Source organism: Ranitomeya variabilis, chromosome 2 (genome assembly GCF_051348905.1).
Source record: "Ranitomeya variabilis isolate aRanVar5 chromosome 2, aRanVar5.hap1, whole genome shotgun sequence".
Lineage (NCBI taxonomy): Eukaryota > Metazoa > Chordata > Amphibia > Anura > Dendrobatidae > Ranitomeya > Ranitomeya variabilis.
The window spans coordinates 206,375,375-206,393,333 of NC_135233.1; the positions used below are offsets into that span (position 1 = coordinate 206,375,375).

Sequence of the window (17,959 nt, forward strand, 5' to 3'; positions counted from 1 at the left end):
TCCTGATCCCGCCTCTCCTCCCGTCCCCTTCTCCTGATCCTGCCTCTGCTCCCGTCCCCTTCTTCTGATCCCCCCGCCAACCCCGTCTCCAACTCCTGATCCCGCCTCCGACCCCCGTCCCCTTCTCCTGATCCCGCCTCTGCTCCCTTCTTCTGATCCCGCCTCTGCTCCTGTCCCCTTCTCCTGATCCCGCCCCCGTCCCCTTCTCCTGATCCCGCTGCCGACCACCTTCCCATTCTGTTACTGTAGCCGACCCGTCCCCTTCTCCTGATCCCACCTCTGCTCCCGTCCCCTTCTTCTCATCCCGCCGCCAACCCCGTCCCCAACTCTTGATCCCTTCTCCTTATCCCGCTGCCGACCCGTCCCCTTCTCCTGATCCGCTGCCGACGACCTTCCCATTCTGTTACTGTAGCCAACCCCGTCCCCTTCTCCTGATCCCGCCTCTGCTCCCGTTCCCTTCTCCTGATCCCGCCTCTGATCCCGTTCTTTTCTCCTGATCCCGCCTCTGCTCCCGTCTCCTACTTCTGATCCCGCCGCCAACCCTGTCCCCAACTCCTGATCCCGCCACCGAACTCCATCCCCTTCTATTACCACCGTCTACTCCTGTCCCCTTCTCTTGATCCCACTGCCGACCCCAGTCCCCTTCTATTACCACCACCGAGCCCCGTCCCCTTTTCCTGATCCCGCCTCTGCTCCCGTCCCCTTCTCCTCATCCCGTCGCCAACCCCCGTCCCCTTCTCCTGATCCTGTAGCCAACCCCCATCCCCTTCAACTGATCCCGCCACCAACCCCATCCCCTTCTATAACCGCTGTCGACCCCCGTCCCCTTCTCCTGATCCCACCTCCGACCCCCGTCCCCTTCTCCTATTACCGCCGCCGACCCCCGTCTCCTCCTGATTCCGCCACCGACCCCCGTCCCCTTCTATTACCGCTGCCGACTACTGTCTCCTCCTGATCCTGCCTCTGACCCCTGTCCCCTTCTATTACCGCCGCCGACCCCCATCCTCTTCTCCTGATCCCGCCACCGACCCCCGTCCTCTTCTCTGGATCCCAGCGCCGAACCCTGTCCCCTTCTGATCCCGCCGCCTACCCCAGTCCCTCTTCTCCGGATCCTATCGCCGACCCTGGTCCTCTTCTGAGCCACGTGACCAGTATTTAGACCAGCTGGCTCATGCCGTGTCTTCTGTGAGGACTGAAAATCGCTTTCTCAGTGTGAGTGGAACTACTGCCCCACAAAGAGGACACGGTGTGAGTCGGCCGGTGTGACTATTTGTCACGTGGTTCAGAAGAGGATGGGGGCAGCTCTGGAACCCGGAAAAGATGGCGATCGGTAGGTATTTAACTCCATTACACTGCTGATATGGGAGTAGGGAATAATATTTTTGCTTTTGGGAAATGATGGATGATTGTAATTTATTTACTTATTTATGTTTATTTTTTTGGAAGGGGGTTCTATTTAAAAAAAAAAAAAAAAAACTTTATAAAATTACTTTTCATTTATTTGGTCGCAGGGGGCATGAAGCTTGCACAATATACTGCAATACTCCAGCACTTCAGTATATAGTGAAAATAATGTTCTGTGTAGCCCACCCTGTGGAGGACTAAGAGGCAACAAAACCCTTCAGTGTGCATCCAGCTGCCATGGCAACCTGTTAGCAGTTCTATGGGGGGCTAGCATGGGACGCTGCCCACCTGGATGGCATCTCTACGCATTAGCTCCAGTCACTGCAATTAGAAATAGAGGCAGATGCTGGGAGTATAAAACAGACGGCACCCGCCATTTATGCTGTTCTGTACACGTGAACCCGACATCCCCGGTACATGTACGGCTGATGGCAGTGAGGGATTACATCCGTGTGTCACGCTTCTCCCTCTCCAGGCCCTGTACTAGGCATATCGCAATATTTACCTTTTTATGAGTCTTCCTGTAATTTTTGCCCTCCATCCTAACTGATGTATATCGGCCATTGTGGGTTTTTTTTTTTCCCTACTGTAGGTCGGTGTCAGGAGAGGATGCTGCAGCCCGGGAATTACAGTCTGGTCCTTACGCTCCAATTCCTGCTCCTGGTTTATGATTTGTTTGTGAATTCGTTTTCGGAGCTTCTACGGTCAGCGCCAGTTATCCAGCTGGTGCTTTTCATGTAAGTGATTGTTCTTACAGGGTTTGGTTGGGACAATCCATGTGTGAAGCCCCCTCATACACAGTAGATGACTGTCAGCTGGACTGTGCTTCGGCCGTCCATTCAGCTGACAGTCATTTCTATTGTGTGTCTCATACACAAGTGCACGTTCTGACAAACACTCCTGTGTTCTGTATGGGAAAGCCACACGCAGACATCTTGGCTGGCAGCTTATCTCTGGGAGAAAAAATTGGGCATGTCTGATTTAGGACTGCCAATCTGCATCCCCCTTAGAAAATCAATTGGCTGTTACCCCATGCACATTAGAGTGTAGCCCAAACCTGACGACATTAGTCTAATTTGTATGGGGGGCTTAAAGGGTATCTGTCAGTTGAATGAGCCCTCCTAAGCCATCTATGAGCATGTAGGTCTTAGGAAGGTGAATAACAAGATACCTTGATATCTACGATCCGATGTCTTATTCTATAGAAATCCACATTTTTCTTAATGTGTAAATGAGCTGTTAAGATCTATGGGCCGGACATAGATCTCCCTGAGAATCTGCCTCCAGTGATTATTGTAAATGAAAGAGGGGTGTAGCCAGTGTGAGACCTGTAATGACTGACAGTCCGCTCTCCTGATCTACATGTCTCACACTGGTAACTCCCCCCAATTAAAATAAGCTTCGGAAGCAGATTCTCAGAGAGATCTATGTCGGGCCCAAAGATCTTAACTGCTTATTTACATGTTAAAAAATGTGGATTTCTCTGAAATAAGACATGGGATCACGGATATGAAGGTATCATTTTATTCACCTTTCTATGACCTATAGATGGCGTAGGAAGGCTGATCCTACTGACACGTTCTCTTTAAGAATAGGCCATTAGGGTTTACATACTGGAGAAGGCCCCTTTTGTGAAGTCTGATGAGCATTTTCCTTCACGCGTCAGGTCTGTATTGTATTGGAATAAAGCAGATATTGAGCACCGTCCTCTTCTGTTTCAGTTTGCAGGATGTCGGTACTTTATTTGCTGCCATTGTCCTGTTCCTTATGCTGTTTAACACCTTTGTGTTCCAAGCTGGGCTTCTGGGCTTACTATGCCAGCGTTTCCAAGTCACCGTGTTTCTCTGCGCGCTGCATTTAACCCTCAGCGTGTCTTTACACGTATGGCTTATGGTAAGTCTGTATCTATTATATTGGGTATCAATGTTCTTCTCCCTCCTTGTCTATATTGTGTCTTTTTTTTTCTTCTAGAATTTGCGGTGGAAGACAGAATATATCTTTGTGTGGTCCGATGGATTGCAGGCGTTGTTTGTTCTGCAGCGAGTCGGTGAGTCTTTTATCTCGGGATGGGGAATGTTGGCAGATCTTTATCTTAGGCCGGGGTCACACTTGCGAGTTCAATGCGAGAAACTCACGTGAGTCTCTCGCATCAAGTCCTAGGTACCGGAGTGTGCAGCTGCATTTATTTCTATGTAGCCGCACGCTCTGCTCCCAAGTGCTGGCGGCAGTGCCAGGACTTGATGCGAGTTCCTCGCATTGAACTCACAAGTGTGAACCCGGCCTCATACTACAGTCCTGCCGCTAGTCTCAGCAACTCGGTCTCATTAAATCTTATTTTGTTGCCTTAGCCCATCACTGTGGTGTAGATTACGCTTCAAAATATCTTCACGGGAATGGCCACCATTGATTGAACCACAGAGCTATGGGGCAGTATGAATGGGGACATTTGGAATCTCTTTTTGGTTTGCTGGGGTTAGGAATATAAAGGGGTTTTGCAAATGAATTACATTTATTACCTGTCCACATGATAGGTGATACATTTCTGATTGTTGAGACCCCACCAATCATTGTTCACCAATCATTGTTGGGACCCCTCATTTTTTCATTTAGCTATTGAATGAAGTGACAAGCTCGGGCATGGGCTGATGGAGATAGCGGACTTTAGAACTCACCATTCACTCTGCAATCATAGTGACGATTAATGAAGGGAGGACTCCATATTCTACTCATTAATGGAGCCCCACTGATCTTTTAATATCACTGTACTGTGAATCCTGCAAATGTCAATCAAGATAAAACCTCTCTTAACGTTGCTTTTTTGTTTTCTTAAATTGTGACTATGATAAAAAAAATATATCAAATACTAAAATCCAATTTTCTGTTTTCCAAATGGTATCATTTAGGAACATGTATTATAATTATATACTGGGAGACAACCTGCAGACTACCTAACAAATACTTTATATACACTGCTCAAAAAATAAAGGAAACACTTAAACAACAGAATATAACTCCAAGTAAATCAAACTTCTGTGAAATCAAACTGTCCACTTAGGAAGCAGCACTGTTTGACAATCAATTTCACATGCTGTTGTGCAAATGAAATAGACAACAGATGGAAATTATTGGCAATTATAAAGACACCCTCAATAAAGGAGTGGTTCTGCAGGTGGGGACCCCAGACCACATATCAGTACCAGTGCTTTCTGGCTGATGTTTTGGTCGCTTTTGAATGTTGGTTGTGCTTTCATACTCGTGGTAGCATGAGACGGACTCTACAACCCACACTAATGGCACATGTAGTGCAGCTCATCCAGGATGGCACATCCATGCGAGCTGTGGCAAGAAGGTTGGCTGTGTCTGTCAGCATAGTGTCCACAGGCTGGAGGCACTATCAGGAGACAGGCCAGTACACCAGGAGACATGGAGGGGCCGTAGGAGGGCAACAACCCAGCAGCAGGACAGCTACCTCAGCCTTTGTGCAAGGAGGAACAGGAGGAGCACTGCCAGAGCCCTGCAACATGACCTCCAGCAGGCCACAAATGTGCATGTGTCTGCACAAATGGTTAGAAACCGACTCCATGAGGATGGTCTGAGTGCCCGATGTCCACAGATGGGGGCTGTGCTCACAGCCCAACACTGTGCAGGACGCTTGGCATTTGCCACAGAACACCAGGATTGGCAAACTCGCTACTGGCGCCCTGTGCTCTTCACAGATGAAAGCAGGTTCACACTGAACACATGTGACAGCCGTGACAGAGTCTGGAGATGCCGTGGAGAGCGATGTGCTGCCTGCAACATCCTTCAGCATGACCAGTTTGACAGTGGGTCAGTAATGGTGTGGGGTGGCATTTCTTTGGAGGGCCTCACAGCCCTCCATATGCTCGCCAGAGGTAGCCTGACTGCCATTAGGTACTGAGATGAGATCCTCAGACCCCTTGTGAGACCATATGGTGGTGCAGTTGGCCCTGGGTTCCTCCTAATGCAGGACAATGCCAGACCTCATGTGGCTGGAGTGTGTCAGCAGTTCCTGCAAGATGAAGGCATTGATGCTAAGGACTGGCCCGCCCGTTCCCCTGACCTGAATCCGATTGAGCACACCTGGGACATCATGTCTCACGCCATCCACCAACGCCACATTGCACCACAGACTGTCCAGGAGTTAACTGATTCCTTAATCCAGGTCTGTGAGGAGATCCCTAAGGCCGGAGACACACTGGTGCGAGATACGGCCGAGTCTCGCTGGTTAAAAGCAAGCTGTGGCACCTGTACTCCGGAGCGGAGCGTGCGGCTCCATGTATTGCTATGCAGCGGCACGCTCCGCTCCGGAGTGCAGGTGCCACAGCTTGCTTTTAACCAGCGAGACTCGGCCGTATCTCGCAGCAGTGTGTCTCTGGCCTTAGGATAAGATCCACCGCCTCTTCAGGAGCATGCTCAGGCGTTGTAGGGAGGTCATACAGGCACGTGGAGGCCACACACACTACTGAGCATCATTTCCTTGTCTTGAGGCATATCCACTGAAGTAGGATCAGCTTGTACTTTGATTTTCCACTTAGATTTTGAGCATCATTCCAACTCCAGACCTTTTTTGAGCAGTGTGTGTGTTCAAAGTGCTGTCCATTGTGTTGGATTGTCAGTGCAACCCTCTTCTCCCACTCTTGACACACTGATAGCATTTCTTCTGCGGTGTTGCTATCAGTAGGAGAAGAGGGTTGTATTGACAATCCAACACAATGGACAGCACTTTGAACACATTTTATAAGTGGTCTTAAACTTGTAAATAACTCACAAAAGAATAAAGTTACGTTAAAACCAAACACACCATTGTTTTTCTTGTGAAATTCTCAATAGGTTTGATGTGTCACATGACTCTCTTCCCATTGAAAAAAAAAAAGTTGGATCCAAAATCGCCGACTTCAAAATGGTTGCCATGGTCACCACACTTCTTGAAAAGTTTCCCCCTCCCATATACTAATGTGCCACAAACAGAAAGTTGTACAAACAAACCAAGGATAGACCATGAACGGGGATCACCCAAGGCAATGGATTAAATTTGAAAAAAATATATAATCTTTATTGAAATGTCATATATGGACGTACAAAAACCCACATGGAGCACACACATTAAAAACATTTAAAAATGGTCACACATAGGACCTATATACATGAACACTCGGCTCACAATAGAACCCTCCCCCTCGTACGACACCACCCACGCCCCTTCTGTTATGAAGAAGCTATAGTTGTGTGGGACGTCTGCATGAACAGCACAAAACCTTTACAATAGAAATGTGTTTGTGTCTTAGGGCAGCAATTTACCCATAAAAGGAATTGCACCAGTGAATAAGTGCCTTGCTTCAACAGGTTGACTTATGACATGAACAAACAGATGTGTGTAGGACAAATACCCCCACTAGCAATTTTGATGCATAAGAAAAACCATGTCACATCAATATGAATGCATAATAAGTTGGGTTCCAAACCCCAATGATGACAAACAACTCTGCTTGTTATAAACCACATCAATATGCGATCACAATAGATTGTATAGCATTTCTCTTAAAGATGAAGTCATATGGTACACCCTTACGCATACAATACCACAGCCCCCATGATGGGACATATAGACAACCTGCTGGTAGATGGAAAAAGCATATTAAATGTATCCCTGGTCACAAGACTATTCAACTTGCATGCAAACCCAAGCGCTGCTCAAGCCCCATTCACAGTGGGGGGTGCCGACAGGAGGAGCAAAGACCCGACGCGTGTCGCCACAACAGTGGCTTCGTCAGGAAGTTGATATCACCAACCATTCCCATTTTATTTAGGTGTATCCGTATAAATGGCCCACCCATTACACCCATATATTATTACTGTTTTAATGGCTTGAAAATGTAAGGGCTACAAGCAGCAAGCTCAGCAGGGTAGCAGTACCTGATCTAAAGGGTATGTGCACACGTTAAGTCGTTAGTGCAGAAATTTCTGCATAGTTTCTGCATCACTTGGCAGAAAAAAACGCTGTATAAAATACAGTGGGTATGGAAAGTATTCAGACCCCTTTACATTTTTCACTCTTTGTTTCATTGCAGCCATTTGGTACTTTTTCATTGGAGTCCGGCTGAGTTGAATTAAACTGATAGGAAACTGATTTGGAAAGGCACACATCTGTCTATATAAGACCTCACAGCTCACAGTGCATGTCAGACCAAATGAGAATCATGAGGTCAAAGGAACTGGCCAAGGAGCTCAGAGACAGAATGGTGGCAAGGCACAATTCTAGCCAAGGTTACAACATAATTACTGCAGTAATCAAGGTTCCTAACAGCACAGTGGCCTCCATAATCCTAAAATGGAAGAAGTTTGGGACCACCAGAAGTCTTCCTAGTCCTGGCCGTCCAGCCAAACTGAGCAATCGTGGGAGAGGAGCCTTGGTGACAGAGGTAAAGAAGAACCCCAAGATCACTGTGGCTGAGCTCCAGAGATGCAGTAGGGAGATGGGAGAAAGTTCCACAAAGTCAACTATCACTGCCTTTATGGCAGAGTGGCCCGACGGAAGTCTCTCCTCAGTGCAAGACATATGAAAGCCCGCATAGTGTTTGCTAAAAAAAAACACATAATGGACTCCGAGACTTGAGAAATAAGATTCTCTGGTCTGATAAGATGAAGATAGACCTTTTGTGGTGATAATTCTAAGCTGTATCTGTGGAGAAAACCAGGCACTGCTCATCACCTGCCCAATACAATCCCAACAGTGAAACGTGGTGGCAGCATCATGCTATGGGTGTGTTTTTCAGCTGCAGGGACAGGAAGACTGGTTGTCATGGAAGGAAACATGAATGTGGCCAAGTACAGAGATATCCTGGATGCAAACCTCTTCCAGTGTGCTCTGGACCTCAGACTTGGCCAAAGGTTCACCTTCCAACAAGACAATGACCCTAAGCACACAGCTAAAATAACAAAGAAGTGGCTTCAGAACAACTCTGTGACCTTTCTTGACTGGCCCAGCCGGAGCCCTGACCTAAACCCAATTGAGCATTTCTGGAGAGACCTGAAAATGGCTGTCCACCAACGTTCACCTTCCAACCTGACGGAACTGGAGAGGATCTGCAAGGAAGAATGGCAGAGGATCCCCAAATCCAGGGGTGAAAAACTTGTTGCATCATTCCCAAGAAGACTCATGGCTGTACTAGCTCAAAAGGTGCTTCTACTCAATACTGAGCAAAGGGTCTGAATACTTATGACCATGTGATATTTCAGTTTTTCTTTTTTAATAAATTTGCTAAATTTCTACATTTCTGTTTCTTTTCAGTCAAGATGGGGTGCAGGGTGATCGTTAATGGGGAAAAAATGAACTTTTTTGAATTTACCAAATGGCTCCAATGAAACAGAGTGAAAAATTTGAAGAGGTCTGACTACTTTCCGTACCCACTGTACCTGCATTTTGAACGTGTTTTTTACATGCGTTTTTGGTGCAGATCTTTCCGAACTCCTTAAAAGGAGTGAAATCTGATGCAAAATCTATGAAACAAGTGACATGCTGTAGATTTAAATCTGCGCCAAAACTGCAAGTAAAAAATGAGCAGCATGTGCATGAGACTTCCAGATGATTATGATTTATTTATCTAACCCCACTGATTCCATGGTGCTGTACACGAGAAGGGACTACATACAGGTTACAGATATCACTTACAGTAAAGAAACTAACAATGTCAGACCGGTCAGAGGACCCTGCCCTTGTAAGCTTACAGTCTATAGGATTCTCATTCAGTTTGTTGGCACCTGGATACCCCTCAGGTTTTGTGACATATTTACGCAGATAAAAAAATATGACAAAACGCAACTTGTGTACATAGCCTTAGATATTTAGTGATGGTACTAACTATAGTAATACTTTTCTCCTAGAGCATATTGATGTGTGCTACCTGTGCTATTGGTTCCTGTGACTGATGAAAGACAAATGGCTAAATAAGAAATGCTTAGCACTCTGGAGATGTTTGTTGAAAATTTCAGAAATAGATTTTATTTGGTGCATCCAGCTCAACATATATAAACGTTTTCGGTCTATACAAAAAAGACCTTCATAGAAGAGGATTCTTTACTGTTAGGGCAGTGAGAATCTGGAATTGCTTGCCTGAGGAGGTGGTGATGGCGAACTCAGTCGAGGGGTTCAAGAGAGGCCTGGATGTCTTCCTGGAGCAGAACAATATTGTATCATACAATTATTAGGTTCTGTAGAAGGACGTAGATCTGGGGATTTATTATGATGGAATATAGGCTGAACTGGATGGACAAATGTCTTTTTTCGGCCTTACTAACTATGTTACTATGTAACTATGTTCATCAGATACAGTTGTGAGTGCTGCAATGTATATACAAAAACAAAAAAAAAACGAGATGTTTTTAGACAAGATTCATGATGCACAGCGTAAATAGAAATACAATACATTCTGTATTGTTATGACAATCTGCATACAGACTTGATGAGTGACAGACAGCAAGTGCGACGGCCTAGGCGAATCCGGCCTGGAACTACGTGAGACGTGAATCCCGTTCTGAGGATGCTAGAAGTGTACACGTGTTAAGGATACAGTTGTTAAGGGTGAGGTGAGAACTATCAGGTTGTAGCCATGTGGGGGGGAAGGAAGTACAGCTTAATAAATACATCACCCCACTGAAAGGATATAAGTTGTAGAGTGGCCTGTTATGATCCCTAGTGGCTGAGGATCACAAATTGACCAGCAAGTGATTAAACTAAAGACGAGCTCTAGGGAGATGGTAACTGGACTGATCGCAAATCTGAACCTATCCAAAACAACTAGAGGTAGCCGGTGAACGTGCCTAAAAAATTCCTAGACGTCTCGAGCCAGCCTGAGGAACTAGCTACCCCTAAAGAGAAAGAAAGACCTCGCTTGCCTCCAGAGAAATAATCCCCAAAGATATAGAAGCCCCCAACAAATATTAACGGTGAAATAAGAAGAAGGCACATACATAGGGATGAAATCAGATTCAGCAAAAGAGGCCCACTAGTACTAGAAAGCAGAAAACAGAGCAGGGGTCTATGCGATCAATAAAAAACCCTTACAAAATATCCATCCTGAGATTTCAAGAACCCACACACCAACTAACGGTGTGTGGGGAGAAACTCAGCCCACTAGAGCAACCAGCAAGCGAGGGAATTACATTTTAGCAAGCTGGAACAGAAAACCTGATAAACACTGCTGATCAAAAAATGAGCAAAGAAAACTTAGCTTGTCCTGGATGGACTGGGAGCAAGGTAGTCAGAAGGAATCTGAGTAGCACTGATTACATCGACAGCCGGCAACAAGTGGAAGTAAAACAGAGCTATATAGGAACCTCCCAGAGGATAACGAACCAGCTGATAGCCAGAGACCAGCAGGATAACAGACAAAGCCACCAGGGGGAGCCCAAAGCAAAAGTCACACCATACCACCAGTGACCACAAGAGGGAGCCCGAACACAGAGTTCACAACAGTGGCCTCCCCCAAAGCTACGGGGACATGCGGATAAAGTGCACTGTGAGCCGCCTACAACAAAGAAAATGAAGACATGAATGCATAAAACATAGACGTGATGCAAAGTGGTGGGGCATGATGCCCTATGGACTATATCATAATGCCAAACAATCTAAGGAATGACCACCAGATACCCGGGCCCCCGGTTGTTAAATCTATGGGTGCAGCTGTAAGGAAATGGGCCCCCCCAGGGCCCTGGGATAATTACCTGGAGACCACAGAGAGTGTATTCAAGCCAACACACTAAATCAAACGTCAGCCACGGCACGGGAGTGCAAGGCGCCTACAGAGTACAATAGAGGTGCATATAAGGGCTACAATACTGCCACTATTAAACCCAGCCTAATAGAAAACCTCCTGGAAACGGACTCCATACCTTAATGCATGTGGCGATGTGTGTATAACGCGCTATAGAGGAGCGAGATACTCGCAGGGGAGAGAGCGCTGTGAAAACGAAAAGCAGAGGGTTAGCCGGTGCAGGCAGGTGCTGGAGGCAGGGCAGGGCCAGCGCTGGGCTTGGGCCGAGTGCTGCTGTACCTGAATTTCCGACTCCACAGACGCCGTGCTGCGGGGAAGCTCCCGGGGCTGCTGGAGGAGGGCGGCACTTCCGGGTATATGAGCGCGCCGTGCTATGTCACCTGACCTCCGACGTCATCGGGTCACGTGACCGGAGGGGCTGCGCATGCGCAGAAGACCGGTAAAGGGAGCAGGCCGGGCAGAGCACTACAAGAGGTGGCGCCTGCGCAAAGGGCCATGGGAGCAGGACCGCTGTATCTATGAAAGTGTAGTCTATATGCATGAACGGCCAGTGGGAGTATGGGTTGGACCAGGGATGTAGAGATGGGTGATCCAACCTATTTGGCGGTGGTGGGGTAGACCTCAGCCGCAGGTACCTAGAGATGGTCACACCAGCAATACAGAGAACTAATTAACACTCTATAAGGCATTGGCATACAGTGCATACTATACCCTGTAAGGTGCTCAGTGCGAGGGGTGCATTTAGCGATTCTGCAGGAAGAAAGAATAAATACAATCAGTTAAAAACCAGATATAGTAATACAATACACATCTAATAGGGTGCTGATGTCAATTTGGTAAAATAACACACGTATACAATGTTACAAAAATGCCGAGACGTCATAGTCCCTGTTAAGTCCCTTAGGCTCTAAAGTCTGTAATGTATAAATCCAGTAGGCTTCCCTTCTTAGGAGCAAACTGATACGATTTTGGCCCCTTCTAGGGGTGTCCACCTGTTCTAAGACCTGGAAGCGGAGTTGGGAGATATTGTGGTTTTTTTCAGAAAAATGGTATGGGAGAGGTAGATGTGTTTTATTGCATCGAATCGTGGATTTGTGCTGGGCCACTCTATCTCTTACTGTCTGTGTGGTCTCCCCCACATATGCCAGACCACAAGGGCATTTAATAACATAGATGACGTGTTGACTCACAGGTGAAAAAACCTCTGATGGGGATGGCTTTGCCCGTTTGGGGGTGGGAGACTGATGGGCCCTTTTGGACATTGCTGCACTGTAGGCAGTTTAAACAAGGGAATGTGCCTTGTCTCTGGGTCTGTAAAAAAGTTTGTTTAGGGACCGTGATGCTTGAGCCAATGTCCGCTTTGACTAATTTATCCTTAAGGTTCCTAGCTCGTTTGAAGCATGACATGAAAGGCACTCTGAATTCTGGAATGTTGGGGTAGCTTTTTGTTAGAATACCCCAATGTCTCCTGATGGTGGACTGAACCAGGTTCGAGAAGGGGTGAAATGTGGAAACGAAGGGGATTCTCTTGCGGCCATCTTTGGGTTTGCTTACAGAAATGTTCAGTTTGGCCTCCGTTAAAATCCGCTGCGGGTATCCCCTATCGGAGAACTTGTGTTCCATCTCACTTAGTCTGGTTTTTTTGACACTGTCGTCCGAGACAATTCTGTCAACCCTATGGAATTGGGACTTGGGAATAGAGTTTTTGATGGAAGGTGGATGGCAGCTGGTGAAATGTAAAAGGCCATTACGGTCCGTAGGTTTGGTAAACAAATCGATTGATAGGAGGCCTCCCCTCTCTTTGTAAATAAGGGTGTCTAAAAAAACTGATTCTGGACATGTCATGTTGTATTGAGAAACCGAGTTCGGGCCAAATACTATTGATGTGTTGATCAAATGCCATTAATGACTCAAAAGGCCCGTCCCAAACGCAAAAAATGTCATCAATGTATCTCCGCCAGACCCTGCAGTGGGCTGTGAACAATGGGTGATTGTATACATAATCATTCTCAAAGGCCGCCATATATGCTATAGCGTACGGAGGCGCTACGTTCGCGCCCATTGCTGTGCCTTGTAACTGGGCATAAAACGCGTCCTGAAACATGAAATAATTCTCTTTGAGAACCAAGTTCAACAGGTCGGCACAGAAATGATGGATTTTGATGTCAATTTTGTTGTCAATCAGGAGCCTGTCGGTGGCAGCTAAGCCTTTTTCGTGAATGATTGATGTGTAGAGGCTATTTACGTCCCACGTAATCAGGAGGGAGGAAGGAGATATGGGACCCAGAGATTTGATGACTTGAATGAATTCATTGGTGTCCAGAAGGAAAGAACGAGTAGTTTTGACAAGTGGCGTGAGAATTTTTTCTAGCACTATCGATAATGGTGAGAGGACCGAGTCAGTTAGGGAGACAATGGGCCGGCCAGGAGGTTTGACTAATCTTTTATGTATCTTGGGCAGAACATAAAAAATGGGGGTTATAGGATCTTTTTTGATGAGGAAATCCCTCATCTTACTGTCAATGGTGCCCACTTGAAAATGAAAATCAATAATTGGTGCAATTTTTTGCACCAATTGGTTCAGAGGATTGTGTGGTATCAATTTATACACCATGGTATCCCCTAATTGTCTATACACCTCCTCAAGATAGTCAGTCCTGTCCATCACTACCGTCGCCCCACCTTTGTCAGCCGGTTTGATTATTAAAGACTTATCGGACGATAGTTGTTCCAATGAGAGTCTTTCTGAAGAAGAGAGGTTGGTCTGGAACTGGAACTTCCCCTGGTCCATATGCCGGGTCAGTGTGTGGATGTCTCTTTCAACAAGGGAAACAAAGGTTTCTACTGGAGGATCGGATCGAGGTGGCATGTAGGAGCTATGGTTCCGAAGTCCCAGGTTATGGAGTTCCAGAAGAGTTTTATCCTGTCTGGCAGGGCTCAACACCGGAGGTTGTGCTGAAAAATGGACCCGTAGTCTGAGGTTCTGATAGAACCTTTGAAGGTCCATGCTAAGTTCAAATGAATTGAACTTGTACATCGGGCAGAAAGACAAGCCCTTTTGAAGGACGGCCAGTTGGTGTGTGTCCAAGTTCTTAGACGAAATGTTAACTACCAGAGGGAGGTCCTTACCTGTGAGCGTGTTGCTATCTGGTTTCTGGATTCCCCGATGGCATTGGCCCCCCCCGCCTCGTTTTCCTCTTTGGCGGCCGCGGTTGTTCCCTAAAAAAGAAGCAGAATTTGAGGTACCGGGCCTGCTGTCGGTGGAGCCAGAAGAGCTTATCGAGCTGTGTCGTCTGGTGGAATGCCGAGTATCCCGCCACTGGTAGACCCGGTTCTGTAGATAATCCTCGGTGTCCCGTAGAAACTTCGATCTCTTTCTTTTTTCTACTTCTAATCTGCGTAGCCGCAGTTGTTCTTGATTCTTCGCCTTGAGCTCCTGGAACTCCTCCTGGGGCATGGTGCTGGTTAATTGGGTTTCGATGGCACTTATTTGGGTATTCACTGTGTCCAGGTTTTTTTGAAGATAAGACAGGGTTAAAGTCTTCAGGTCTGCTGAGCATTTGTTCAGGATGTGTTCGAATTTTTCACAGTACTCTTTGTCCTCCCTGAAGAAAGTTGGTTGTAGGGGGACCCGTAGGCCTCGTGGGATCCTCTGGACTCGGAGGTGCTCAGCTATTGTAACAATGTGTAATTCTAGATTCACCGCTCTTCTGGATTCACGTTCCAAGTCGCGGTTCTTGAGTTCTTTGGTCGGGATTTGGAGAAAATCGCTGGGTGCGGTTACTTTGGAGAGAATTTCCGCCGCTTCTGCTGCATTGAAGGAGAAGGTTTCAGACATCGTCCGAGGTGCTCGTGTACGGATACAACGTATGGAAATGGTGATCACGGCACTCAGGGCTTCTTGGAGGTGCAAAAGTTAGGTATCCAACCCTTAAAGTATAAATAAGAAATACTTGGCACTCTGGAGATGTTTGTTGAAAATTTCAGAAATAGATTTTATTTGGTGCATCCAGCTCAACATGTGTAAACGTTTTCGGTCTATACAAAAAAGACCTTCATCAGATACAGTTGTGAGTGCTGCAATGTATATACAAAAACAAAACAAAAAACAAGAGAGATGTTTTTAGACAAGATTCATGATGCACAGCGTAAATAGAAATACGATACATTCTGTATTATGACAATCTGCATACAGACTTGATGAGTGACAGACAGCAAGTGCGACGGCCTAGGCGAATCCGGCCTGGAACTACGTGAGACGTGAATCCCGTTCTGAGGATGCTAGAAGTGTACACGTGTTAAGGATACAGTTGTTAAGGGTGAGGTGAGAACTATCAGGTTGTAGCCATGTGGGGGGGAACAACGCGGCCGCCAAAGAGGAAAACGAGGCGGGGGGGCCAATGCCATCAGGGAATCCAGAAACCAGATGGCAACACGCTCACAGGTAAGGACCTCCCTCTGGTAGTTAACATTTCGTCTAAGAACTTGGACACACACCAACTGGCCGTCCTTCAAAAGGGCTTGTCTTTCTGCCTGATGTACAAGTTCAATTCATTTGAACTTAGCATGGACCTTCAAAGGTTCTATCGGAACCTCAGACTACGGGTCCATTTTTCAGCACAACCTCCGGTGTTGAGCCCTGCCAGACAGGATAAAACTCTTCTGGAACTCCATAACCTGGGACTTCGGAACCATAGCTCCTACATGCCACCTCGATCCGATCCTCCAGTAGAAACCTTTGTTTCCCTTGTTGAAAGAGACATCCACACACTGACCCGGCATATGGACCAGGGGAAGTTCCAGTTCCAGACCAACCTCTCTTCTTCAGAAAGACTCTCATTGGAACAACTATCGTCCGATAAGTCTTTAATAATCAAACCGGCTGACAAAGGTGGGGCGACGGTAGTGATGGACAGGACTGACTATCTTGAGGAGGTGTATAGACAATTAGGGGATACCATGGTGTATAAATTGATACCACACAATCCTCTGAACCAATTGGTGCAAAAAATTGCACCAATTATTGATTTTCATTTTCAAGTGGGCACCATTGACAGTAAGATGAGGGATTTCCTCATCAAAAAAGATCCTATAACCCCCATTTTTTATGTTCTGCCCAAGATACATAAAAGATTAGTCAAACCTCCTGGCCGGCCCATTGTCTCCCTAACTGACTCGGTCCTCTAACCATTATCGATAGTGCTAGAAAAAATTCTCACGCCACTTGTCAAAACTACTCGTTCTTTCCTTCTGGACACCAATGAATTCATTCAAGTCATCAAATCTCTGGGTCCCATATCTCCTTCCTCCCTCCTGATTACGTGGGACGTAAATAGCCTCTACACATCAATCATTCACGAAAAAGGCTTAGCTGCCACCGACAGGCTCCTGATTGACAACAAAATTGACATCAAAATCCATCATTTCTGTGCCGACCTGTTGAACTTGGTTCTCAAAGAGAATTATTTCATGTTTCAGGACGCGTTTTATGCCCAGTTACAAGGCACAGCAATGGGCGCGAACGTAGCGCCTCCGTACGCTATAGCATATATGGCGGCCTTTGAGAATGATTATGTATACAATCACCCATTGTTCACAGCCCACTGCAGGGTCTTGCGGAGATACATTGATGACATTTTTTGCGTTTGGGACGGGCCTTTTGAGTCATTAATGGCATTTGATCAACACATCAATAGTATTTGGCCCGAACTCGGTTTCTCAATACAACATGACATGTCCAGAATCAGTTTTTTAGACACCCTTACTTACGAAGAGAGGGGAGGCCTCCTATCAATCGATTTGTTTACCAAACCTACGGACCGTAATGGCCTTTTACATTTCACCAGCTGCCATCCACCTTCCATCAAAAACTCTATTCCCAAGTCCCAATTCCATAGGGTTGACAGAATTGTCTCGGACGACAGTGTCAAAAAAACCAGACTAAGTGAGATGGAACACAAGTTCTCCGATAGGGGATACCCGCAGCGGATTTTAACGGAGGCCAAACTGAACATTTCTGTAAGCAAACCCAAAGATGGCCGCAAGAGAATCCCCTTCGTTTCCACATTTCACCCCTTCTCGAACCTGGTTCAGTCCACCATCAGGAGACATTGGGGTATTCTAACAAAAAGCTACCCCAACATTCCAGAATTCAGAGTGCCTTTCATGTCATGCTTCAAACGAGCTAGGAACCTTAAGGATAAATTAGTCAAAGCGGACATTGGCTTAAGCATCACGGTCCCTAAACAAACTTTTTTACAGACCCAGAGACAAGGCACATTCCCTTGTTTAAACTGCCTACAGTGCAGCAATGTCCAAAAGGGCCCATCAGTCTCCCACCCCCAAACGGGCAAAGCCATCCACATCAGAGGTTTTTTCACCTGTGAGTCAACACATGTCATCTATGTTATTAAATGCCCTTGTGGTCTGGCATATGTGGGGGAGACCACACAGACAGTAAGAGATAGAGTGGCCCAGCACAAATCCACGATTCGATGCAATAAAACACATCTACCTCTCCCATACCATTTTTCTGAAAAAAACCACAATATCTCCCAACTCCGCTTCCAGGTCTTAGAACAGGTGGACACCCCTAGAAGGGGCCAAAATCGTATCAGTTTGCTCCTAAGAAGGGAAGCCTACTGGATTTATACATTACAGACTTTAGAGCCTAAGGGACTTAACAGGGACTATGACGTCTCGGCATTTTTGTAACATTGTATACGTGTGTTATTTTACCAAATTGACATCAGCACCCTATTAGA

The 17,959-nt window shown here is 46.4% G+C and overlaps 1 protein-coding gene and 1 long non-coding RNA gene across 2 annotated transcripts in view; one reads left to right on the forward strand and one right to left on the reverse strand.

Moving 5' to 3' along the window:
• TMEM138 (transmembrane protein 138) overlaps nt 1–17,959 on the forward strand; it is a 36,883-nt gene that overhangs the window by 11,716 nt on the left and 7,208 nt on the right. Inside the window, exons 2-4 of the mRNA XM_077283499.1 lie at nt 1,997–2,141; nt 3,126–3,297; nt 3,376–3,451. Of these exons, the coding sequence (XP_077139614.1) occupies nt 2,014–2,141; nt 3,126–3,297; nt 3,376–3,451 (376 nt within the window). The 5' untranslated portion in view covers nt 1,997–2,013. The remainder of the gene's footprint in view (nt 1–1,996; nt 2,142–3,125; nt 3,298–3,375; nt 3,452–17,959) is intronic.
• On the reverse strand, nt 10,830–11,548 carry LOC143809237 (uncharacterized). The gene is made up of 3 exons (XR_013222165.1): nt 11,475–11,548; nt 11,314–11,381; nt 10,830–11,220 (listed from the first exon to the last, which is right to left on the reverse strand). It is a non-coding gene; the product is annotated as an uncharacterized LOC143809237 (long non-coding RNA).